We start from the raw sequence: 25,362 nt of genomic DNA, 5'->3' as shown, positions 1-25,362 counted from the left end.
CATCTCCAGAGAAAATGGAATAGGAGACGTTTTGGGTCGAGACCTTTCTTCAGACTGAGAGTCAGCGGAAAAAGAAACGAGAGATATATTGTGGATGGTGATATAGAGAGATATTGAACAAATGAATGAAGGAAATGTGAAATGCTAATGGAAATAGGCCATCGTTAGCTGTGGGCTTTGTGAAAATAAGTACAATGAGCCTCAACAAGACGACTTTGAACTCAGTACAACGAGTTGGGTGGGGGAGCGATGGAGAGGGAGGGATGTAAGGGTTACTTGGAGTTAGAGAAATCAATATTCATACCGCTGGGTTCAACTCATACCTTATATATTTTGTTTAGTTTTATTTATTGTTGACAGCATCAATTATTAACCCCCAAATATACTCAATGTCTTCCTGAATAGTGATATACCATTGTACTCATGAGACTAGAGCTGCTGCCTCATAGCGCCAGAGATCCAGGTTCGACCCTGACCTTGGGCGCTGTCAGTGTGCAGTGTGTACGTTCTCCCTGTGACCGTGTGGATTTCCTCCTGGTGCTTCGGTCTCCTCCCATATTTCAAAAACGAGTATGTTTGTAGGTTCATCAGTCTCTGTGACTTACCCCTAGTGTGTAGGGAGCGGATGAGAAAGTGGGATAACTTAGAACTGGTGTGAACGGGTGTCCGACTGATGGTCGGTGTGGACTTGGTGGTCCCAATGAAGGTAAGTGATCTTTGAAATATAATAAAAAGTTTAAAATAAGAACAGGTAACGTTGGAAACACTCAGCATTTCAGGCATCATCTGTGGAGGAAACTACAATGGGTTCATCAATTTACTTTAAGGGTGGTGGTGTGTCTGGAATTGTCAGTTGACAAGAAGCCTTCTTGGAAATGTGAGATGACGGCACTGTGATTAGTGTTGCAACCGGTTAGTTTGGGTTAGTTTGGGTTAGTTTGTTAGTTTGGGTTAGTTTGGGTTAGTTAGTGAAGTGATACAGCATAGAAACAGGCCCTTTGGTTACCAAGTCCACGCAGATCACCGATCATCCATTCACACTAGTTCAACATTATCCCTCTTTCTCATCGACACTCCCTACACACATGGATCAAATTAACGGAGGCTAATTGACCTACAAAGCCGCACGTCTTTGTGACATGGGAGGAAATCGGAGCATCTGGAGGAAACCCAGAAAGTTCTTCACAGGGAGAACTTGCAAACTCCACACAGACAGCACCCGAGGTGGGGTGAGGTGAGGATCAAACCTGGGTCTTTGGCACTGTGATGCAGCTGCTCTGTGCCACTGTGCCTAGTTTGTAGGTTCACTGGTTACGTACTTCTGTGAAAAGCATTACATTATAACTGCGCTTGACGAATCTGACCATGAATACAACGGCCATCTCGTCCAAAGCCAAACTTTCTCTCCGATTTCCAACCTTATGAAAAAAAAATGAATGCCCCAGCGTAGAATATAAATGAGTCTGACGCAATCATAGACACTTTAATTACATTCTTGAACAGTCAAATTAGAAAATAGACATTAAAACATGGTAGGATCGACTACAAATGAATTTCCCATTACTAATCTCAGTGTGATCAGAGTAAGAACCACAATGTGTTTGCTATTTTCAAGGTCCCTTCCTCCATATTTAGTTTCCCTCCATTTTGACAACCACTTGCTCCATTTTGAAGGTCCCCTCCTCCATTTTGAAGACCCTTTCCTTCATTTTGAATGGCCCCTTCCTCCATTTTGAAGACCTCTCCCCCCCCCATTTTGAAGAGTCCCTCATCCATTTTTATGACCCCTTCCACCGTTTTGAAGAGCCCTTCCTCCATTTTGCAGGTCCCGTCCTACATTTTGAAGACCCCCTCCACCGTTTTGAAGACTCCTTCCTCCGTCTCGAATTCACCCTCTCCATTTTGGACTTGGTGCTTCCCCTGCCCCTCCCCCCAGCCAGACGGTGATTTCAAAGGGTGGAGCATTTCTACCGATCTCCGACTGCCCTACAGCCCTTAGGGTGCAACCTCAAGAAACCCTGCACAAGGTTACGATAAAATGCTTACCACATACATTAATCTAACGCTAGCCTCGGAGATTAAGTAAAAGCGCACTTCAGTGTCAAGCTCCGCCGTGTGATGTTGTTGATCATTCACACGCTAGTTTCCCGTCGAAGCTGGAGAGGGCGATGGCAAATGCCTGGACTGCACACATGGGGTAGCTGTAGTCCATGGTGAAAGCATCATCGGCCACCCGTCCAAACTGCATTACGATATAGTCAGCTGCAAGAGACACAGACAGTAGGGTTTATTTCATATCCCTCAATGTTTAATCCAATCCCCTCCCTTTCCCCCAGTTTAACACCACACACCACATGGCCTCTTCTTCTTCTTGCGTACGGCGTGCACAGCCTAAAGTTGTAGGACAACTTGTTCTATTTGATCTTGTTTGATTGTGCACACCAGGTTGATGGAATTCGTCGAAACAGGGCGGACCACGTGAAGGTTGCAATCATCCACCGCGGCACGGTGGCGCAACGGTAGTGCTGCTGCCTCACCGCGCCAGGGACCCGGGTTCGATCCCGACTACAGGCGTTGTCTGTACCTTCTCCCCGTGACCTGTGTGGGTTTTCTCCAAGATCGTTGGTTTCCTCCAACACTCCAAAGACGTACAACTTTGTAGGTTAATTGGCTCAGTGTAAGTGCAAGTTGTCACTGGTGTGTGTAGGACTAGTGTTAGTGTGCGGGGATTGCTGGTCGGTACGGACTCGGTGGGCCGAAGGGCCTGTTCCGCACTGTATCTCTAAACTAAACCAAACTAAAGCAATCTGCCACTTGTTAAACACTTTTACTTTCCTTCCCATTCCCACACTGGCCTTTCTGTCCTGGGTCTCCTCCACTGCCAGAGTGGAGCCAAGTGCAAATTGGAAGGACAGCACCTCATATTTCACTTGGCACAGCTTACAACCCAGCGGCATGAATATTGATTTCTCTAACTTCAAGTAACCCTTACTTTCCCTCTCTCTCCGTCCCTCCCCCATCCTAGTTCTCCAACTAATGTTTCTGTCCTCCTGATTAAATTTTACTGATTGTATGCCTCGTTGTCACCTTCCCCACAGCCAACAATGAACCAGTCCACGTTTCCTTGATAATTGTCTGCTTTGATCTGTCCTTTCCACGCCTTGCATTCCCTTTGACACCCTTCCATGTCTCGTTTCCCTCTTCCTCTGACTCTCGGTCTGAAGAAAGGACTCGACCCAAAATGTCACCCAACCCTTCTCTCCAGAGATGCTGACTGTCCCGCTGAGTTACTCCAGCATTTTGTGTCTATCTTTGGTGTAAACCAGCCTCCGCAGTTCCTTCCTGCGCCCTTCGACAACCCAGCTAACAACTCAGTGCTCTGAACGTTGATTTCGCTCATTTCAACCAACTCCAGCATTCCCTCGCCCCGCTCTTCCCCCCCATCCCCCTCCCCCCCCCCCCTAGTCATCCTACTAGTTCCACTGTTCGCTACCTTGTATCCCTCTCGTTAGCACACCTTCCCCAACCAACAATGAACCATTATGGACTCCACCTTTCCTGAGCTCATCTGTTGCCAGCCCTGATTTGTTCTGGCCTTTTTTTTCGCCCCCAATTTCCTTCCACCCTCTGAACCTGTCATATCCATGTACCTGACTAAATTTACCTGCCTCAACTACCTCTGGCAGTTCTTTCCATACGCCCACCAGCCTCTGCATAAAAAAAAAAATCACCCCTCAGGTTCCTATCGAATCTTTCCCCCCTCACCTTAAACCTGTGTCCTCTGGTTCTCGATTCCCCTACTCTGGGCAAGGGAATCTGTGCATCTACCCGACTTATTCCTCTCATGACTTCTGCACTGCCTTCAGCTAAAGATTGTCAATTCAGTTAGCCGATTTTGGAAAGAAGGCTATTGTGATAGTTGCCAGCACAGGATTGTGGTGAAAATTAATCTGCTGGTGCCTCTGAGGGAAGGAAATGTGCTGTTTCTACCAGGGTTAGCTGTGCGTGATACAAGACACGCAGATGACTGTTAACTACAGACCGGGACATCTTGGGAAACTATTCCGATCAGGCCTGATGAATGCTGGCTTTGTCATGGGGATCCATCAAACAACAATGAGCTCAACAACTGTTTTAATGGCCCCGTTACTTTTTAAAATCTGTGCTGTTCAAAATCCAAGTGTTTTCAGACTTTAGACTTTCACTTTAGAGATACAGCTCGGAAACAGGCCCTTTGGCCCATCGTGTCTGTGCCGACCAGCCATCGCTCCCTACACACTAACAATATCCTACACACACCAGGGACATTTTACAATTTTACCAAAGCTAGTTAGCCAACAAACCTGTACGTGGGAGGAAATTGGAGCACCCAGGGAAAGCCCACGTGGTCACAGGGAGAAATATAAGCTCCATACTGACAGCACCTGTAGTCAGGATCGAACCTGGGCCTTTGGCCTGTATGGCAGCAACTCTACCGCTGCGCCACTGTGCTGCCCGCAGCAGTGCGAACTTGGTAACAACCATTATTGGACACAAAAAGCCGGCGTAACTCAGCGGGTCAGGCAGCATCTCTGAAGAAAATGAATGGGTGACACTTCAGGTCGAGGCCCTTCTGAGTCCGAGTCCGAAGAAGGGTCTCGACCCCTGAAAGATCACCGATTCATTTACTCCTGACATGCTGCCTGACTCGCTGAATTATTCCAGCTTTTTGTGTCTATCTTTGGTTTCAACCGGCACCTGCAGTTCCTTCCCGCACTTCCTGTACAACCATTATAAATGTGAGGTTATCCACTTTGGTGGCAAAAACAGGAAAGTAGATTATTATCTGAATGGTGGCCGATTAGGAAAGGGGGAGATGCAACGAGACCTGGGTGTCATGGTACACCAGTCATTAAAAGTAGGCATGCAGGTGCAGCAGGCAGTGAAGAAGGCGAATGGTATGTTAGCCTTCATAGCAAAAGGATTTGAGTATAGGAGCAGGGAGGTTCTACTGCAGTTGTACAGGGTCTTGGTGAGACCACACCTGGAGTATTGCATACAGTTTTGGTCTCCTAATCTGAGGAAAGACATTCTTGCCATAGAGGTAGTACAGAGAAGGTTCACCAGACTGATTCCTGGGATGTCAGGATTTTCATATGAAGAAAGACTGGATAGACTCGGTTTGTACTCGCTAGAATTTAGAAGATTGAGGGGGGATCTTATAGAAACTTACAAAATTCTTAAGGGGTTGGACAGGCTAGATGCAGAAAGATTGTTCCCGATGTTGGGGAAGTCCAGAACAAGGGGTCACAGTTTAAGGATAAAGGGGAAATCTTTTAGGACCGAGATGAGGAAAACTTTTTTCACACAGAGAGTGGTGAATCTCTGGAATTCACTGCCGCAGAAGGTAGTTGAGGCCAGTTCATTGGCTATGTTTAAGAGGGAGTTAGATGTGGCCCTTGTGGCTAAAGGGATCAGGGGGTGTGGAGAGAAGGCAGGTACAGGATACTGAGTTGGATTATCAGCCATGATCATATTGAATGGTGGTGCAGGCTCGAAGGGCCGAATGGCCTACTCCTGCACCTATTTTCTATTAGTTCCTGACTGATCGATATATGGGGAGAACCTAAACCTGTGTGGAGAACACAGGACTACGCATCATCTGTGTGATGATAGTGGTCAACGTGATGCGTTAGTACTGGAAAGTAATGTGAGATCGGATGGTCTGAGAATTTGAAAGGAGTCCAGTTAAAATGTTGGGGGCAGTGAAAGTGGCCATGAAGCTGCATAGTTGAGATAAGAAGTTCATTCATGTCCCATTCTTAAGGTCCTGGCTTGGACTTTGTGTTTTCACTCGTGCTGTTGGCTCTTAAACTATCCTTTAAAATGCCTCAGCTAGTGTCATGGTTACAATAAACCACGGCAAGTTTAATGGTGGCACAGTGGCGTAGCGGTAGAGTCGCTGCCTTGCAGTGCTTGCAGCGCCAGAGACCCGGGTTCGATCCCGACTACGGGTGCTGTCTGTATGCAGTTTGTATCTTCTCCCCGTGACCACGTGGGTTTTTTCCGAGATCCTTGGATTCCTCCCACACTCCAAAGAAGTACAGGTTTTGTAGGTTAATTGACTTGGCTCGAAGGGCCGAATGGCCTACTCCCGCACCTATTTTCTATGTATGAGTGTAAATTGTCCCTGATGTGTGTAGGATAGTTTTAATGTGCATGGCACTTAAAGAAAGGCTTCTTACTTTTCAACAAATATGCATTAAAATGAAAAATAAAGCTTCCACAACCAACCAACAAAACGTGACAAGACATTACACTGAAAGAAAAGGCTCCTAAAGTTGTGAAGAAAAGTGATCTTGAGGATTGCGTGAATGTCAGAAACCAGCAAGAGGTGACTGAAGGGATGGAAGAAAAGAATCTCGACGTAAACTAACAAGAAATACAAAAAGTAATGGGTGTGAAGTGGAAGAGACCAGCAAAAGTGAAATGGAGACACAAGGAATTGCACATAAAGCCTTGCAGAGGAAGGAACTGCAGATGCTGGTTTACACCAAAGAAGTTTTCTCCCTTCCCCACCTTATTGTCCTGCTAGTTCCACTGTCCGCATCCATATATCCCTTTGTTGTCACCTCTTCCACAGCCAACAATGGACCATTGTGGGCTCCACATTTCCTTGGTCATCAGTGCCGGCTCTGATTTGTTCTGAATCTTTTCATACCTCTGGTTTCCCTCTCCCCTGGCTCAGTCTGAAGAAGGGTCTCGACCTGAAACGTCACCCATGTTGCCTGTCCTGCCGAGTTACGCCAATATTTAGTGTCTATCTTAAGTGTTAGGTGGATATAGGCGAAGGGAGCTTTGATTAGCAGATGGGTGGAGGATGTGATGGGGGCTGGCAGTGAAAAGGAGGCAAAAGGGTGTCAGAGAAGGAGGGGCGAAATGTAACACACCTGGAAGGATGGAGGTAGTAAAAGACAGGGTGGGAAAGAGGGGGGCGGGGTCAAAAGAAAAATTGTACGAAGATTGGGAAAGGGACAGGATGACTGGGAGGATGAGAGACAGTGGGAGATATGGATGGGATAGGGAGGGGGACAAAAACAGGGAAGAAAGAGATAGGGAAGGGAGGCCTGGATGGAGTGGATGTGGAGAGGCTTGTTCCATATACCCATCACTCTTTGTGTAAAAAAAAGTCACCCGTCAGTCCGTATTAAATCTTTTTCCCCTCACCTTCAGCGTATGTCCTCCGATTCTCGATTCCCCTATTCTGGGCGAGAATACCCAGTCTATTCCTCTCACAATTTTGTACCCTTCTGTAAAGATCCACCCCTGATCCTCCTGCGCTCCAAGCAATAGTCCTAGCCTGCTCAACCTCTCCCTGTAGTTCAGGCCCTTGAGTCCTGGCAACATTCCCGTGAATCTTCTCTGCATCCCTTCCATCTTTTCTATAACATAACACTGAACACAATACTCTAAATGCGGCCTCACCAGTGTCTTATACAACTGCAACATGACTCCCCCCCCCCCACCAACTTCCATAACTGAAATCTCTGACCGATGAAACATTTTTTTGACCACCCAATCTACCAGCGACACCACTTTCAAGGAAATCTCAAAAATTGCTACAACTGCAATGCTCCTCTTACTTTCTTTCCCTCTAAGTAATTCTCCCTCACATTCCTTGACTGCGCCGGCCATCCACCCAGACCACGGGCATTGGCAATGGCGACAGACACATCGGCTCGTGGGAGGGACTGGAGCAGCCGGGAAAACCCAAGCAGTTAAAGGGTGGGCGTGCAAACTTCACACAATCAGCACCAGAGGTCAGGATCAAAGCCAAATGGCTGAGGCTGGGAAGCAAATGTAGCAGCACTGTGGCATGATAGTGTGGGGAGAGAACTGATCAGCAGACGGAAGATGGCTGGAGAATTACCCGCGGACTTCAGGTCTAGTTCCAGACATTCTATATTAATGAATAGGATGAAGGATCTCAGTAGATTTCATCCAAAGTTGTTCATGATACAAAGACAGTTTAGGAGGTTAAATTGTAAGGAGGTGGTAAGATTTGCAAAGGATATGGAAAGGTTACACAGGTTAAGAAAGGTTTAACTTGAAGTGCATTTAAGGCTGAATAGGAGAGCAAATATTATAATGGGATTAAGGGTTTGTGTTTAGGGCATTGCAGTGGGAATAAGATCAGCCATGATCACCAAAGGAGGAGCAGGACTGGACAGGGTTTACAGGGACAGATCCATGGGGTGAGTGAAAGGACTCGGGGTTTGGTACATGGAGCTAACGCATTGGGATGTGTGCAATGGTGCCTAGAGTTGGGAGAAAGAATATGTGGGATGGTGCATGGAGATATGAGAGAGGAGGTGGGAATGGTGGATGGAGATGAGGAGGGAATGTCTGGGACAGTATATGACGATGAGGAAAGAGACAGGGAGAATGGAGAATGGGAAGTGGTGGGGAATAATGCACGGAGACGAGGGAAGAAATGGCAATTGGAGATGGATGGGGGATGAGGGAATGGTACATGGAGAAGGGGAAAGGGTCATGGAATGTTACAACATGGAGACAGGAATGGGATGCGGACAATTTTACCCAGAGGTTGGGCAAAGGTTGTGGGCAATGGAGATAGGGGAGGAGGAAGGCTATCTTCTGGAGATAGTGCGAGCTTTGTAGATAATGGTGCTTGAAAATTGAGGAGAGACATGGCGATGAGAAAAGGGACAAATTAAAACAAGGAGGGGCAAATACTGAAACCTTTGCAAACGAGGCGTTAGATTTACAAGTGCTCTCGATTGTCAGAGGCTTAATATATTCCAGCGCTCAGTATAACCTCCACAAAGCAAGGGATGCAACGCACCGTCATTCTCGTGGACGATCTGGAAGTTCTTCACTGAGGCGTGAGTCACTCTCCCGTGGAAGTTCAGTACGTACGACTGCGTCTCATCATTCCACACCGGCGTCTTGTTGTGCAATTCAATTAAGTTCTCCGTGTTGTTGTTTTGCCATCTGATGAGCAGCCCGTCTTTGACCTAAGGGGAAGCCCACATTTGTCCAGTCAGTGGAGGTCATGGCCACATCATCCTCTGCAAGGCCTCTCCAACCTGGGCTGGACTGCATGGGATGTGAACCTCCTGCTAAGGCCCATGGGCTTTTCCCGGGTGCTTCAGTTTCCTCCCACATGCTTCACATTCCAAAGACACACAGGGTTGTAGGTTAATTGGGCTTGGTAAAAAATGTCAATGGTCCCTAGTGTGTGTAGGATAGTGTAAGTGTGCAGGGATCGCTGGTTGGCACGGATTCGATGGGCCGAAGGGCCTATTTCCGTGCAGCATCTCTAAAGTTAAAGTCTATAGTCCCTTGGCGCGGTGCTAGAAGCAACTTGACATCGATATCATTGGAGGTTCTTGGAGGTTGGAGCAGCTTTAATGCACCAGCACATCTAGCTCTGGGCCTCAGTAGAAGCTGGTAGATAGGGATGTGCTCTGGGACTGGGCAAAGTTCGCTCCCTCAGCGTGATACACAGCTGCGGCGCGGAAACCGGCCCTTCGGCCCACCACGTCCACGCCGACCAGCGATCCCTACACACTAACACTATCCTACACCCACTAGGGACAATTTACAATTTTACCAAGCCAATCTGCCAACAAACCTGTACGTCTTTGGAGTGTGGGAGGAAACCGGAGCTCCCGGAGAAAACCCACGCAGGTCACGGGGAGAATGTAGAAACTGCGTACAGACAGGATCGAACCTGGATCTCCGGCGCTGCTTGGTGGCAACTCTACCGCTGCGCCACCACGCCACCTACTGTCCCACTGGCGCGTGAAGGGGATGTTGCTGTGAATGGGCCAGGGTTGGGGTGGGGGAGAAATAACTAACTATATTATGTCAAGGTTGTGGGGATGGGTTAGGTCGGTTAATCAAGGCAGGGTGGGGAGCGAGATACTGCCACTAGCGTTGGGGCAATCTAACCCAGGGGGTGGGGAGAGGTGTTTACTCTGTCGTGGTCAAGGGAGTTCACACAGAGGGTGGGTGGCAGCCATTTACTGTGGGATGGGGAGAGGTAGTGAGGGGTGAGGCATGGCTTACTCTGAGGCTAGGGTGGTTGACTGTGGATATTGGGCTGGGCCATTCACCCCGAGGTTACAGGGTGTTACTGTGTGGGAAGGACGTGGTGTGGGTGGATAGTGTCCAGCAACACCCTGGATCAAACGTAAATGAAAATGAAAAGAAAAATCTGCAGAAGTTGGAAATCTACACCAAATACTGTACAGAAAATGCTGGAAACACTCAACAGGATGGTACCGGCACGGTGGTGCAGTGGTAGAGCTGCTGCCTTATGGCGCCAGAGACCCGGGTTCGATCCTGACTACGGGTGCTGTCTGTAAGGAGTTTGTACGTTCTCCCCGTGACCTGCGTGGGTTTTCTCCGAGATCTCTGGTTTCCTCCCACACTCCAAAGGCGTACATGTTTGTAGGTTAATTGGCTTGGTGTACATGTAAATTGTCCCCTGTGTGTGTAGGATAATGTTAGTGTGCGGGGTGAGCACTTGTCAGCCCGGAAACGGTGGGCCAAAGAACCCGTTTCCATGCTGTATCTCTAAACTAAACTAAACTGAGGAAGGGTTTCGGCCCGAAACGTTGCCCATTTCCTTCGTTCCATAGATGCTGTTGCACCCGCTGCGTTTCTCCAGCTTTTTTGTGTACCTTAAACTAAACTAAACTATTCTATAAATGTATTCAAGAGAGAGTTACATGTAGCTCTTAGCAGTAATGGAATCAGGGGATACGGGGAGAAAGCAGGAACAGGGTACTGATTTGGGATGATCAGGCATGATCATATTGAATGGCGGTGCTGGCTTGAAGGGCTGAATGGCCTACTCATGCACCTATTTTCTAGGTTTCTATGTTAAACTAAACTAAACTAAAACTAAACTAAAGGACAGGCAGCGTCCGTGGAGAGTGAAACAGAGTTAAAGATTCAGGTCAAAGATCCTCGGTCTGTTCTGACCTTCTGGGAGTTGCCAGCATTTCCTGTTTTTATTGTATCTCCGAGCAGTGTCTCGCTGTGCGATGAAGGGGACCATTTTAAATGCTTCGATCTGACTCACATTGCGCGGACGGAAGGGGATGCGTTCCTGCTTCTCGTCCATCGCTGGGATGATCACCGTCATCCTCCTGGGGCCTCGGAATCCAAGCACGTTGGTCTCCTGTAAATAATTGACGTTTAACCACGTTACACGGTACACAAGATCAGGGTGGAGTCGCTTCTCCGTGTCACCGTGACTCAGACAACGGCATTACCAAGTGCAGAAACAAGCAACCTCAGCGGGCCAGTCAGCAATCCCGGAGAACATGGATAGGTGACGTTTCAGATCAGAATCCTTCTTCATTAGTAACATGGACAACCATTTACTGGCCTGATGATTACTGACAACAGCTCATATTCCCCTTAGGGAGTTTACAACCCAATGGTATGAACATTCCACTTTCATGGAACTATGTCCATGTATTCCTATGTTCCATGTACCTCTTCATATCTCTCGGTTCCCTCTCCCCCGACTCTCAGTCTGAAGAAAGGTCTCGACCCAAAAAGTCACCTATTCATAAGTCCATATGTTCATGTGATAGGGGCAGAATAAGGCCATTTGGCCCATCAAGACTACTCCACCATTCAATCACGGCAGATCTATCTCACCCACCTAACCCCATTCTCCTGCCTTCTCTTCATGACCCTTGACAGCTTGGTTTGGGAACAGTTCCATCCAAGACTGCAAGAAATTGCATCAAATTGTGGACGCAGCCCAGACCACCATACAAACCAACCTCCCTTCCATTGACTCCATTTACACCTCACGCTGCCTCGGCAAGGCCAGCAGCACAATCAAGGATGAGTCGTACCCAGGCCATTCCCTTTTCTCCCCTCTCCCATCGGGCAAAAGGTATAGAAGTGTCTTTTCTCTACTCCATAGAAAGACCATGCCAGAATGAAACAACCCAAAGGGCAGGAGATAGTAAGGATGCAAGGGAGATAAGACCAGAAGATGTAGGAGCAGAATGAGGCCATTCAGCCCTTTGAGCCGGCTCCACCATTCGATCATGGCTGATCTATTTTTCATTCTCCTGCCTTCTCCATTTTGTCTCCAACTCCATTCTCCTGTCTTCTCCCCATTACCTTTAAAGCCCTTACTAATCAGGAACCAATCAATCTCTGCTTTAAAAATACCAAATGACTTGGCCTCCACTGCCTTCTAGTGTAGGATAGTGTGTGGGGATCGTTGGTTGGTGCGGACTCGGTGGGCCGAAGGGCCTGTTTCCGCACCGTGTCTCTAAACTAAACTAAACTACTGGAAACATCCTCCCCACATCCATTCTGTCCAGGCCTTTCATTATTCATCCCTCTGCAGAAAAAGGAAGTTCACCTCTCTGCTTAGTGTTGGTGCTAATGCTCGAGGCACCTTGCATTTAGATGCTGATGACTTAATTTGGACATCCAGGTACTACACTCAATGATTAAGCTTCAAAGAGTTTAAGAAGGAACTGCAGATGGTGGAAAATCAAAGGTAGACAAAAGTGCTGGAGAAACTCAGCGGGTGCAGCAGCATCTATGGAGCGAAGGAAATAGGCAACGTTTTGGGCCAAAACCCTTCTTCAGACTGATTTCTTTGAAGCATTGACTTCAAAGAGTCTTGACTTGTTTAGGATTTTGGATGCCCTGCAATTATTAAGGGCTCAGAACGAGTGCGATTCCTTCCTTATTTCCAACTCGGAGACGAGCTTGTTGCTTGGCCACAGATACTCACGTAGGCAATGGCGGAGAGCTCCTGCCGACTGTTGGAACGATCGGCCCTTCCCCGCTCAGGATTGAGTCCGCTGTCGAACACCGTAAACTTGGTCCCCATCAGGTTTGACCTTTGGAAAAACCAAATAGGACAAAATAAAGTCGATGAGTAGGAAGTACAGATGCTGCTTTAGACCGAAGGTAGACACAAAATGCTGGAGTAACTCAACGGGACAGACATCATCTCTGGAGAAAAGGTGCAGTGACCTTGCAGACGTCTGGAGAAGGGTCTCGACCTGAAACGTCACCTATTCCTTTTCTCCAGAGATGCTGTCTGACCCACTGAGTTACTACAGCTTTTTTTTGTGTCTATCTAAAATCAAGTAGATGTTTTCAAGAGGGGAATAATTATTGACAGCATCAGCAAAAGACCACGGAAGGGTAAGAGTCCCAGGCAGCAGGGAGGCCAGGCGGTAGAGTTGCTGCCTTACAGCACCAGAGACCCGGGCTCAATCCTGGCTATGGGTGCTTGTCTGTATGCAGTTTGTACGTTCTCCCCGTGACTGCACGGGATTTCTCCGGGTGCTCCGGTTTCCTCCCTCACATTGAAGACGTACAGGTTTGTAGGATGAATTAGCTTTGGTAAAAAATTGTAAATTGCCCCTAGTGTGTAGGATAGTGCTAGTGTACAGGGTGATCACTGGTCAGTGCAGACTCGGTGGGCCGAAGGGCCAGTTTCCGGTCTGAAGCCGAGTGTTGGTAGAATGACCATAAGCTATCCAATCTTTTCACAAAATACCACCACATGCAAACTTCCACCATCATCTCAACCAGTTGATAAATTAATAGTTATTAAGAGGATCAAGGTATATGTGGTTAATGCAGGAAGGTGATGATCGCATGAAATAGAAACAATCTCCTTGAATGGCAGAGAAGGCATGAGGAGCACTAAAGCTAGTTCCAAATTCTACTTCTTAGAAGGTCAAAATAATAAAATAAAATAATCCTTGCTAAGTTTTGAAGGAAAAAGTTTAGAAAAGTGAAATTGGGATGTTTGCTAATCAATATTGACTCTGTGCGCCGTGGAGCCTGTATCCACGTTGTATCTTTCCATGACTGCAAAAGCCTTTGGTGAAATGGCATTGTGTATATGGGTCAGTAAATAATGTGTTGAATGATATAACTTATTTTTAATTTAGTAATAATCAGGATCGATCCTGACTACGGGTGCTGTCTGTACGGAGTTTCTGCGTTCTCTCCGTGACCTGCGTGGGTTTTCTCCGGGATCTCCAGTTTCCTCCCACACTCCAACGACGTACAGGTTTGCCGGTCAATTGGTTTTGTATGAAAGTAAAACATCCTTAATGTGTGTAGGATAGTGTAAGTCCGTGGGGATCGCTGTTTGGCACAGACTCGGTGGGCCGAAGGGCTTCTAAACTTTTAAGGATAAGGGGGAAATCTTTTAGGACTGAGATGAGAAAAACATTTTTTACACAGAGAGTGGTGAATCTCTGGAATTCTCTGCCACAGAATGTAGTTGAGGCCAGTTCATTGGCTATATTTAAGAGGGAGTTAGATGTGGCCCTTGTGGCTAAAGTGATCAGGGGGTATGGAGAGAAAGCAGGTACAGGATACTGAGTTGGATGATCAGCCATGATCATATTGAATGGCGGTGCAGGCTCGAAGGGCCGAATGGCCTACTCCTGCACCTACATATGTTTCTATGTTTCTAAACTAAACTAAATTAAATCCAACGGCCAGAGACATCTTCACCTGTGGAAGTTGTTTGAGGGTTTACCTGTCAAGAATAGGCCTAGAGGGTGAGTGGGAGTCATTGTCAAAGAGACATAGAGTGATACAGTGTGGAAACAGGCCCTTCGGCCCAACTTGCCCATACCAGCCAACAGGTCTCAGCTACACTAGTCCCACCTGCCAGCGTTTGGTCCATATCCCTCCAAACCTGTCCTAGCCATGTACCTGTCCAACTGTTTCTTAAACGTTGGGATAGCCCTAGCCCCAGCCTCACCTACCTCCTCCGGCAGCTTGTTACATACGCCCACGTGTGAAAAGGTTACCCCCCAGATTCCTATTGACACTTTTCCCCTTCACCTTCAACCTATGTCCTCTGGTCCTCGATTCCCCTACCCTGGGCACGAGACTCTGTGCATCCACCCGATCTATTCCCGTGGGATAGACAAACTGTTAGAGGCACAACCTGAGTTTCCCGATGAAGTTCTCTCCCCCTCTGGACAGGTCCGTTGGATCGATTGAAATGAGGTAATTGGAAGTTTTGCACTTTTTCCTCTTTCTTCCAGCGAGCAGGAAAACCTGGGAGGAAAGAACAAGACTTAGCTGGAAGCATGGGATAAAACCCTGGATTAGCCAATGACGTAATGTCTGAATTTAAATCCCAATCTGTTGATCACAGATGGGGCTTTTTCCTCCTGAGGCTCTCAGTACAGTGGTTGAGGGCATGTGTAATGTGAGCTTTGATGCAGGGTGCAGCGACCCTCTGATAGACTGCGATGTAACTCCCTCCGTAACATGTGAGGAATGTTGCGAGCAACCTGCTACTCGGATAAACAATGCCACAGATCCAACGCTCATTGTGTGCCCATCCTCACTGGTGACTACTTAACCTCTTCATAGATAGATTATGAGAAAGAATAGCTGGGGAACAAGATCGCAAGAGAATTGCAGTCGTAGCCCAGACCATCACGCAAATCAACCTCCCTTCCATTGACTCCATCTACACCTCGCGCTGCCTCGACAAGGCCAGCAGCACAATCTAGGACCAGTCGCACCCCGGACACTGCCTCTTCTCCCCTCTCCCATCGGGCAAAAGGTATAGAAGTGTGAACACGCACACCTCCAGATTCAGGGACAGTTTCCTCCCAGCTGTTATCAGTCAACTGAACCATGCTACCAACAACTAGAGAACGGTCCTGAGCAACTATCTATCTCTTTGATCAGACTTTACTGGACTTCATCTTGTACTAAACATTTTTCATATTATTCCCTTTATCATGTATCTGTACACTGTGCATGGCTCGATTATAATCATGTATTGCCTTTCCGCTGACTGGTTAGCACGCAACAAAAGCTTTTCACTGTACCTCGGTTCACGTAACAATAAACTAAACTAAACTAAACTCAAAGTCATGAATTTTGTGAAGTCATAAGATTTCTGCTATTTTGATTTCCAGGAGGGATGAGGATTACTGAAGCTTCCCCGCAGAAGCATGAGACTGTAACACTTGGGAGCAAAATTAGGTCATTCAGACAAACAAGTCTATTCCGTCATTCAATCATGGCTGATCTACTTTTCCCTCTCAACCCCATTCTCCTGCCTTTAACGCCCTTCTTAATCAAGGACATATCTATCTCCGCGTTAAAAATACCCAGTGTCTTGGCCTCCACTGCCGTCTGTGCCAAAGAATTCCACCGCTTCTCCCTCCTCTGGCTAATGAAATTCCTCCTCATCTCCTTTGTAAAGCTTTGTCCTTTTATTCTGAGGCCGTGCCCTCTAGTCCTAGACTCTCCCACTAGTGGAGACATCCTTTCCATGTCGACTCTATCCAGGCCTTTCATTATCCGAAGCACACCTAATGTTGACCCAGTGATCGCTGAAGAAAGGTCTCGCCCCGAAACATCGCCCATTCCTTCTCTCCAGAGATGCTGCCTGTCCCGCTGAGTTACTCCAGCATTTTGTGCCTATTCCTGTACACTAGCACTCTCCTGCAGGCGAGGGACAATTTACAATTTTTACCGATCCAATTCACCTCCAAAACTGCACTTTCTTCCTGCGCAATCGATCATTAAAATACATTTTCTGTCGCACTGAAAATCGGAGTTAGGTTTATTAAAAGTTCATGCCTGGATGTAAATTGAAACTGGCCTTTTCCCACTGACGGAATGAACGAGTTCACTGCCAAATGTCACCTACAGGGATTTAAAACAATTTCTTCAGCAGCTGAAGAAAAGTTGACACCGTGGAAAGCAGAGGTTAACGATCCCTAAGGAAGGTGATAGGTCAGTCAGAGAGCCAGCTGAGGTCAAGTGTGTGGGACAAGCACAAACCATTCCTCAGGGAACTAGTAGAAGGGTCTCGACCCGAGACGTCATCTCTCCATGCTCTCCAGGGGTGCTGCCTGACCCACCGAGTTACTCCAGCACTTTGCTCATCTGTTCATAAGTCATAGGAGCAGAATTAGGCCATTCGGCTCATTGAGTCTCTCTCAGCCATTCAATCATGGCTGATCTTTCCCTCGCAACCATATTCTCCTGCCATCGTCCCAAAACCTCTGACACGCGTACTAACCACAAACCTGTCAATCTCTGCTTTAAACATTCCCATTGACTTGGCCTCCACAGCCGTCTGTGGCAATGAATTCCACTGATTCACCACACTCTGGATCCCTTTGTCAGCACCTTACGGAAGGCCAGTGGTTTTTATCTCCAAGCTATGGTCCCTGATGAACAGTCCCAAACGGTTAACTTCCACGTAGGCAAATCCTACGCATGCGCGCTGGCATCTTACACATATGTGCACTGGCATCTTACACGCATGTGCATCGGCATCTTATGTGTATGTGCACTGGCATCTTACACACGTATGTGCACTGGCATTTTACACATATGTGCCCTGACATTTTACCCGTATGCGCGCTTGCATCTTACGCTGGGCCGAATGGCCTAATGCTGCTCCTATCACTTATGACCTGATGAAGTGATTGAGTAGATTACTGTGAAATTACTTACCCCATTTGTGCCTATTGTTCCGGCCCAACATATCACACCTACCTTTTTGTTCTCGTTGGTGTCCAAGTGCAGGTAGTAGGTGGGGTACAGACCCCTGTCCATGCCTTTCTTGTCCCTGGTGACTTTGCATTTGATGGTGGTGCCCTGGGCTGCGGGCTGCAACACAAACTTCTCCAGGTCATCGATTTCCAGGATGGGAGATTCTGCCCTGGTGGTCAAACTGTCCTGGAAACAGAAGATGAGTGATGGCCAGTCAGGGAACGGTCTCTGGCTTCTGCAACGCCAACCCAGTGCCGCCGCCAGGCCAAACGACCGCCAGCACTCCGCATGCTAAGCAGATTTGGAGCATAGACATTGGAACAGCACAACACAGGCACAGCTACAGGCCCTTCAGCCCACCATGTTTGTGCCGAACATGATGCCAAGTTAAACTGATCTCATCCGCCTGTACATGATCCATGTCCCTCCATTCCCTGCACTTCCATGTGCCTATACTTTAGACTTTAGTCTTTAGAGATACAGCGCAGAAACAGGTCCTTTGTCCCACCGAGTCCACTCCGACCACGATCACCGCGTACACTAAACTACACTCTGTATACATAAGGGACAATTTACAATTTTTACCAAAGCTAAGTCACCTACAAACCTAAACGTCTTTGGAGTGTGGGAGGAAACTGAAGCAAAATCATGATAGGAATAGATCGGGTAGATGCACAGAGTCTCTTGCCCAGAGTAGGGGAATGGAGGACCAGAGGACATAGGGTCAAGGTGAAGGGGAAAAGATTTAATAGGAATATGAGGGGTAACTTTTTCTGCTTTTCACACAAAGTTATCACTATCCCATTGTTTAAGAAATAGTTAGACATGTACATGGATAGGACAGGTTTGGAGGGATATTGACAAAGCGCAGGCAAGTGGGACTAGTGTAGCTGGGACATTGTTGGCCGGGGTGGGCAAGTTGGGCCGAAGGGCCTGTTTCCACACTGTATGACTCTATGACTCTATGACACCTGGGGAAAACCCATGTGGTCATTGGGGGAACGTACAAACTCAGTAGAGCCAACACCTGGAGTCAGGATCGAACCCAGATCTCTGGCGCTGTAAGTCAGCAACTCTACCGCTGAGCCATCATGCCGGCCTTCCACCTTTATCACCTTTCTCTCCCCTACTGCGATCAGTCTGAAGAAAGGTCCCGACCCACAACGCCACCCATCCGTGTCCTTCAGAGATGTTGCCTGAGCTGCTGAGTTACTCCGGCAGTCCGGTTCTACGCAATGTTTTGTTTTGGGACAGAACACACTCTCTCTCACAATCTTTCTCTCACTATCTCAATCCATGTCCTTTCTCAATGCCTGACTCCTTGTCAGTGGCTTCTGAATAATACCTGATGGATATGGTCTGATGCAACATCAGTTCAGACCAAAAATCTCTTGAATGCCTTAATACTTGTCAGTCCCCAGATCTTTGTGATAGGCATTCGCTTCCATTGCAGTCCAGTTAGACATTGCTTCTAATCTTTTTCCTCTGCCATTTTCCCAAACAAGTTTGGTCACAAACCCTGTTCATCCTTCTAGTTCCACTGTTCACATCGCTGTATCCCTTCATTGTCACCTCTTCCCCAGCCAACAATGGGCCATTGTGGGCTCTACCCTTCCTTGGTCATCTGTTGCCAGCCCTGATTTATTCTGGCCTTTTTTTTACCTACAGTTCCCTCCCCCCCCCCCCCCCCCCCCCCCCCCCCCCCCCCCCCCCCCCCACCCCCCACCTCCCCTTCTACTTTCAGCCTGAAGAAGGGTTCCGACCTGAAACGTCACCCATCCGTTTTGTCTAGAGATGCTGCCTGACCTGCTGAGTTACTCCAGCACTTTGTGTCTATCATTGGTCATAAGGCATGATTTGGCAATGAAGATGGAGTAACTCAGCGGGTCAGGCAGCATCTCTGGAGAAAAGGAATAGGTGATGTTTCCGGTCGAGACCCTTCATCAGACCCAACCTGACACGAAATATCACATATTCCTTTTCTCCAGAGATGCTGCCTGACCCGCTGTGTTACTCCTGCATTATGTGTCTATTTTCATTGTAAACCAGCATCTGCAGTTCCTTCCTACACACGATTTGGCAACAATCCCATTCCCACACACAATCACTGGCCTGTTATCATTCCAGTTTATTAACGAGAACATTAAGCAATTGACTGGACGGGAGAAAATATAAACTTACACTGGGTGATTTTTTCTTTGCACACTTTCCCTTTCTGTTGCTGTTCCTTTGTGCAGTTTTATTCTCGTCATCTTCGGATTCTGTCGGATAAGAGTCAAGAGTCAAGAACTTTGAATTCTCACACGTACCGACAACAGAACACTCACAAACAATATCACCATGTTGTGGACGCAGCGTTGCAGAGAATCGTGGACGCAGCACAGACCATCGCACAAACCAACCTCCCTTCCATTGACTCCATCCAATCTTCATGCTGCCTCAGCAAGGCATAATCAAGGACAAATCGCACCCTGGCAGCTCTCTTTATTCCCCTCTCCTTTCAGAAGTGTGAAAACACACAGTTCCGGATTCAGGGACAGTTTCTTCCCAACTATTATCGGGTAACTGGACCATCCTACCAACAACCAGAAGGCAATCCTGAGCTACTATCTACCTCATTTGAGACACTCACACTATTTTTGATTGGACGTTTGTGGACTTTATCTTGCACTAAACATTACTAACGTTTTATGTATCTTTTTATCATGTATCTGTACGCAGTAGACAGCTCAATTATAATCATGTGTTGTCTTTCCGCAACAAAAGCTTTTCACTGTACCTCGATACTGGTGCTGGCTCAAAGGGCCGAATGGCCTACTCCTCCACCTATTGTCTATTGTCTATTGATACACATTGATAAAGTAAACTCATCAAATTCATCCATCGGTCTGAAGAAGGGTCTTGAAACATCATCTGGCCATTCTCTCCGCAGATGCTGCTTGACCGGCTGAGTTTCTTCAGCACGCTGTGTTTCAATCCCCTCCCTGACGCACTCATTATGATCACTGGCACCCGCCCTACTGTACAATGCTTTGTTTAGTTTGGAGATACAGCGCGGAGACAGACAGGCCTTTCGGCCCACCGAGTCCGCGCCGACCAGCGATCCCCGCACACTAACACTATCCACACACACACACATGGGACAATTTACAATTTTACCAAGCCAATTAGTCCACAAACCTGTATGTCTGGAGTATAGGAGGAAACCGGAGCTCCTGGAGAAAACCCACGCAGGTCACGGGGAGAAGGTGCATTGAAACTTACCGAATAGTGAAAGGCCTGGATAGAGTGGGCATGAAGAGGATGTTTCCACTAGTGGGCCAGAGTGTAGGCCTCAGAATAAAGGAGTCAAGAACTTGGATGTACCTTTGGAAAGGAGATGAGGAGGAATTCCTTTAGTCAGAAGGTGGTGACTGTGGAATTCTTTGCCACAAGCAGCTGTGGAGGTCAAGTCAGTGAATATTCTTATGGTGGGGATTGACAGATTCTTGATTAGTGCGAGTGTCAGGGCTTATAGGGGGAAAGTAGGAGAATGGGGTTGAGTGGGAAAGATAGATCAGCCATGATTGAATGGCGGAGTAGACTTGATGGGCCGGATGGGCGTAATTCAGCTCCTTGAACTTATGAACGTACAAACTGCCGGCTCACTACTCCGTACAGACAGCACACCCATTGTCAGAAGTCAGGAGCGACTAGTGTAGCAACATCAAAAACGCATAGTCAGGATCGAACCGGGGTCCTCTGGCTGGCGCTGTTCTGTTTAGTCTGCTGACACACGACTGTACTGCCAGACTCAATAAACAACTTCATCAGGCAGGAGCTCTGCTCACCACTTCTTAACGTGGGAAAAACTAAGGAGATGGTGGTTGACTTCAGCCACCGTGCACCTCTGCACATCGACGGAGCTGCCCCCTGACGTCCACGGCCAAACCCACAGCTAAAGGGGGACTGTCGAGAGCAAACTGCTTTCCTGGTTCGGGATGATTCCCGGCTATACGTCTTGAAGACCGCAAGCAGGATTATTGGTGCTCTCACTCCCCTTCCTGCTGGACATATACAAGTAGAGATTCTCAACACACCCATGACTTTTTCACCACAATACAGGACATCAGCTGCAAAACCAGCAGGATGCTCCTCAGCTTCTTCCCACAGGCTATTTGCGCACAAACCCCCCACACTGCAGCAGGCCACTGTTGTGCCGCTGCCGGTCGGAACAGCTGTTTGAGCAATGAATTGCACCTAGTGGGAGGACAGTCGTGACCTACATGGGAAATGACAACAGACAATACACAATTACAATATAGGTGCAGAATGGGGTTGAGTAGGATCCATTTGGCCCTTCGAGCCAGCACCGCCATTGAACGATGTGATCATGGACTGATAGTCATCCTCTGGCGCTGTAAGGCAGGAGCTCTACAATCAGGAGCAGGCCATTTGGCCCTTCAAGCCAGCACCGCCATTCAATGTGATCATGGCTGATCATCCCCAATCAGTACCCCGTTCCTGCCTTCTCCCTATATCCCCTGACTCCACTATTTTTAAGAGCCCTATCCAGCTCTCTCTTGAAAGCATCCTGCCTCCACCGGCCTCTGAGGCAGCAAATTCAACAGACTCACCACTCTCTGTGAGAAAAAGTGTTTCCTCGTCTCCGTTCTAAATGGCCTACTCCATATTCTTAAACTGTGGCCCCTGGTTCTGGACTCCCCCAACATCAGGAACATGTTTCCTGCCTCTAGCGTGTCCAAACCCTTAACAATCTGATGCGTTTCAGGTAGTGGACAGGCAGTGCTGAGGGAGGAGGAGCCTAGTGGAAGGCCAGTGTTACTAAGCAACGGGCAGGAGCAACTGAAGCACGTGTAACCTTTTTTCTTGGTCTTTTTCTCCTTGTTCACCGCTCCTCCAGCCTGGAACATGTTGGCCGGGTTCTGCTTCTTCTTTTTAGTTTTTGTGGCTTTTGGGTTGGGTTCTGTGTCCTCACTCTCATCTTGTCCTGACTGTGCCCCTGGGCAGTGGAGCGGTGGAAAGCACAGAAGCAATGAAAAGAAAGATTAACAGAGTGAATCAGAAGATGGAGGGAAGTGAATAACTTAAAGTATCTTGAGAAACGTCACAGAATATTGACTCAGATGTCTGTCTGTCAACTCTCTTAATTTTAATTCCCATTCAAATCCATTGGGAATTTAATGACCACCCATTGATGAAATGAACCCTCGGCTCATTATCAACTTTAGTACTTTCTGCTTGTGGCACTTCCATCTACACTTCACGCTGCCTCGGCAAGACCACCAGCATAATCAAGGACCAAGCCTCCCCTCTTCTCCCCTCTCCCATCAGGCAAGATTTACAGACGTGTGAAAACGCACACCTCCAGATTCAGGGATAATATCTCCCATCTTATCACCAACTAGAGAGCGGACCTGACCTATCATCCACCTCATTGGAGACCCTCGGACTATCTTTAATCAGATTTAACAGGACTTTATCGAGCACTAAATATCATCGCCTTTATCCTGTATCTGTACACTATGGGTGGCTTGATTGTACTAATGTCCTTCCATTGGTTATATCGCATGCAACAAAAAAATATTTTCTCTGTACCTTGGTACATGTGAGAATAAAGTAGACTAAACTAAATTAAGCTCTTATGTTAGCGGAGAGTTACTAGTCCTGACATACACCAGTGTTTAGAGCAGCTGGTGATGGGGATAGAATGTATCAGTTTCCTTTGCTGTTGGGTCAAGGGGCTGTTGGGTCAGTGGGCAGGTGCTATAGACCTGCACGGGTAGGTAGACGCTCCCGCCCCCATGAGTCTCGGGCAGAAGGGGCTCGTCAGCCTGGGAAGGCAGTGCATCTAGGAGAGGGAGCACTCTGATTTAAAACCTCCACTGCCTTGTGGCCGTATCCAGTCATTGAAAATGCTCCAGGAGTAAACCTCAAGAAAATCCGGAGTCGGAGCCCCTAAGGCAGTTCGTCGTTGTCTATAACCTCACTCTGGCAGCTCCTGCGGCAGTGCTGGTGCCAAACTGTAACGGCCCTGCTGTTCCTTTGGATCGATCAGTGATGTGGAGAGGGGGGGACGTGTTGCATGGGCAACAGCCTGTCCTCCATATGACATCGCCCAAGCTTGCATCCTAGGTTGCATCACCCATGGTCACTCATGACCGAGGGAGGCCTACTATAAGGCACTGGCAAGGCCCCATTTGGAAAATTGTGAACAATTTTGGGCACCATATCTGAGGACGGATGTGCTGGCTCTGGAGAGTGTCCAGAGGAGGTTTACAGGAATGATCCCAGGAATAGGTAGGTTAACCTATGATGAGCGTTTGTCCGCACAGGATCTGTACCCGCTGGAGTTTAGAAGCATGAGGCTGGACATCATTGAAACATACAGAATAGTGAAAGGTTTGGATAGAGAGGATGTGGGGAGGATGTTTTCATAAATGGGAGAGTCTAGGAATCTAGGAGACTAGTCATAGCCTCAGAATTAAAGGGTGTTCTTTTAGGAAGGAGATGAGGAGGAATTTATTGAGTCAAAGGGTGGTGAACCTGTGGAATTCTTTGCCACGGATGACTGTGGAGGCCAAGTCAGTTGATATTTTTAAGGCAGAGATAGATAGATTCTCAGCGGGTGCAGCATCATCTATGGAGCGAAGGAAATAGGCAACGTTTCGGGCCGAAACCCTTCTTCAGACCCGAAACGTTGCCTATTTCCTTCGTTTTCCATAGATGCTGCTGCACCCGCTGAGTTTCTTCAGCTTTTTTGTGTACCTTCGATTCTCCAGCATCTGCAGTTCCTTCTTAAACACATAGATAGATTCTTGATTAGTACAGGTGTCGGACGTTATGGGGAGAAGGCAGGAGAATGGGGTTAGGAGGGAAGGTTAGTTGGCCTAATTCTACTATTATCACTTGTGACCATATGACCTTATGATGACCATCCACCACTGATATCATCCAGCATTTGGATTTTGAGTCGAATAAAAATGGTTTAATGCCAAATGAAAAACGGAGTAGATGATGTTTCAGGTCAAGAACCTTCTTCAGACAGAGTGGATAAAAGGGGGAACGAGACTAACCTTTCTTTCTGCTTTTGACCTTTTTCTCACCCCCGGCCTGAAAGGTTAAGGTCGTCTCCTTTCTGGGAGTTTTGCTGGGTTTCCCTCTGGCCTTGGACTCAGGCTCATCCTTGTCTGGTTCTGCACGGCCAGCCGGTGACAGGTGCATGCGGTGAAAGCGTGGAGAGAGAAAGCCAGTCAGACGGGGAGATGGGAACATCAGAACATCAGCAAGGTCTAGGCTACTCGTGACAACACATGGCCAGGACGGAAGGATACAGCAACATTGAAACCTACCTACCAAAGAGCACAGCCTCAGAATAAAAGGATTTATCTACAGAATGGAGATGAGCAGGAATTTCTTGAGCCAGAGGGCGGTGAATTTGTGGTATTCATTTCCACAGACGGCTGTGGAGACTGTCATTAGGTGTTTCCAAAACAGAGAATGATAGATTCGTGATTAGTAAGGGTGTCAATGGTTACTGGGAGAAGGCAGCAGCATGGGGTTGAGAAGGAAAAGTAGATCAGCCATGGTAGAGTGGCGGAGTAGACTCGATGGGCTGAATGGCCTAATTCTGCTAGGATGTCTTGTAGTTGAGTTCCGTTTAGAGATACAGCGCGAAAACAGGCCCTTCGGCCCACCGAGTCTGCGCTGGCCAGCGATCCTCGCACATTAACACAATCCTACACACACTAGGGACAATGTACAACCTTTACCAAAACCAATGAACCTATAAACCTG

At 47.7% G+C, this 25,362-nt stretch overlaps 1 protein-coding gene across 1 annotated transcript; it reads right to left on the bottom strand.

Moving 5' to 3' along the window:
- Positions 1–1,070: 1,070 nt before the first annotated feature.
- On the bottom strand, positions 1,071–25,362 carry LOC129708826 (tubby-related protein 1-like). Its single transcript, XM_055654833.1, has 9 exons — positions 24,642–25,362; positions 22,427–22,567; positions 19,747–19,826; positions 17,569–17,751; positions 14,981–15,093; positions 12,788–12,896; positions 11,096–11,194; positions 8,846–9,017; positions 1,071–2,262 (listed from the first exon to the last, which is right to left on the bottom strand). Exons 1-9 carry the CDS (start codon positions 24,838–24,840, stop codon positions 2,129–2,131), a joined length of 1,230 nt encoding a protein of 409 aa, XP_055510808.1. The 5' UTR covers positions 24,841–25,362; the 3' UTR covers positions 1,071–2,128.

Source organism: Leucoraja erinacea, chromosome 24 (assembly GCF_028641065.1).
Source record: "Leucoraja erinacea ecotype New England chromosome 24, Leri_hhj_1, whole genome shotgun sequence".
NCBI lineage: Eukaryota > Metazoa > Chordata > Chondrichthyes > Rajiformes > Rajidae > Leucoraja > Leucoraja erinaceus.
The sequence above is the reverse complement of the archived record's forward strand: the minus strand, read 5'-3'. Positions and strand labels throughout refer to the sequence as shown.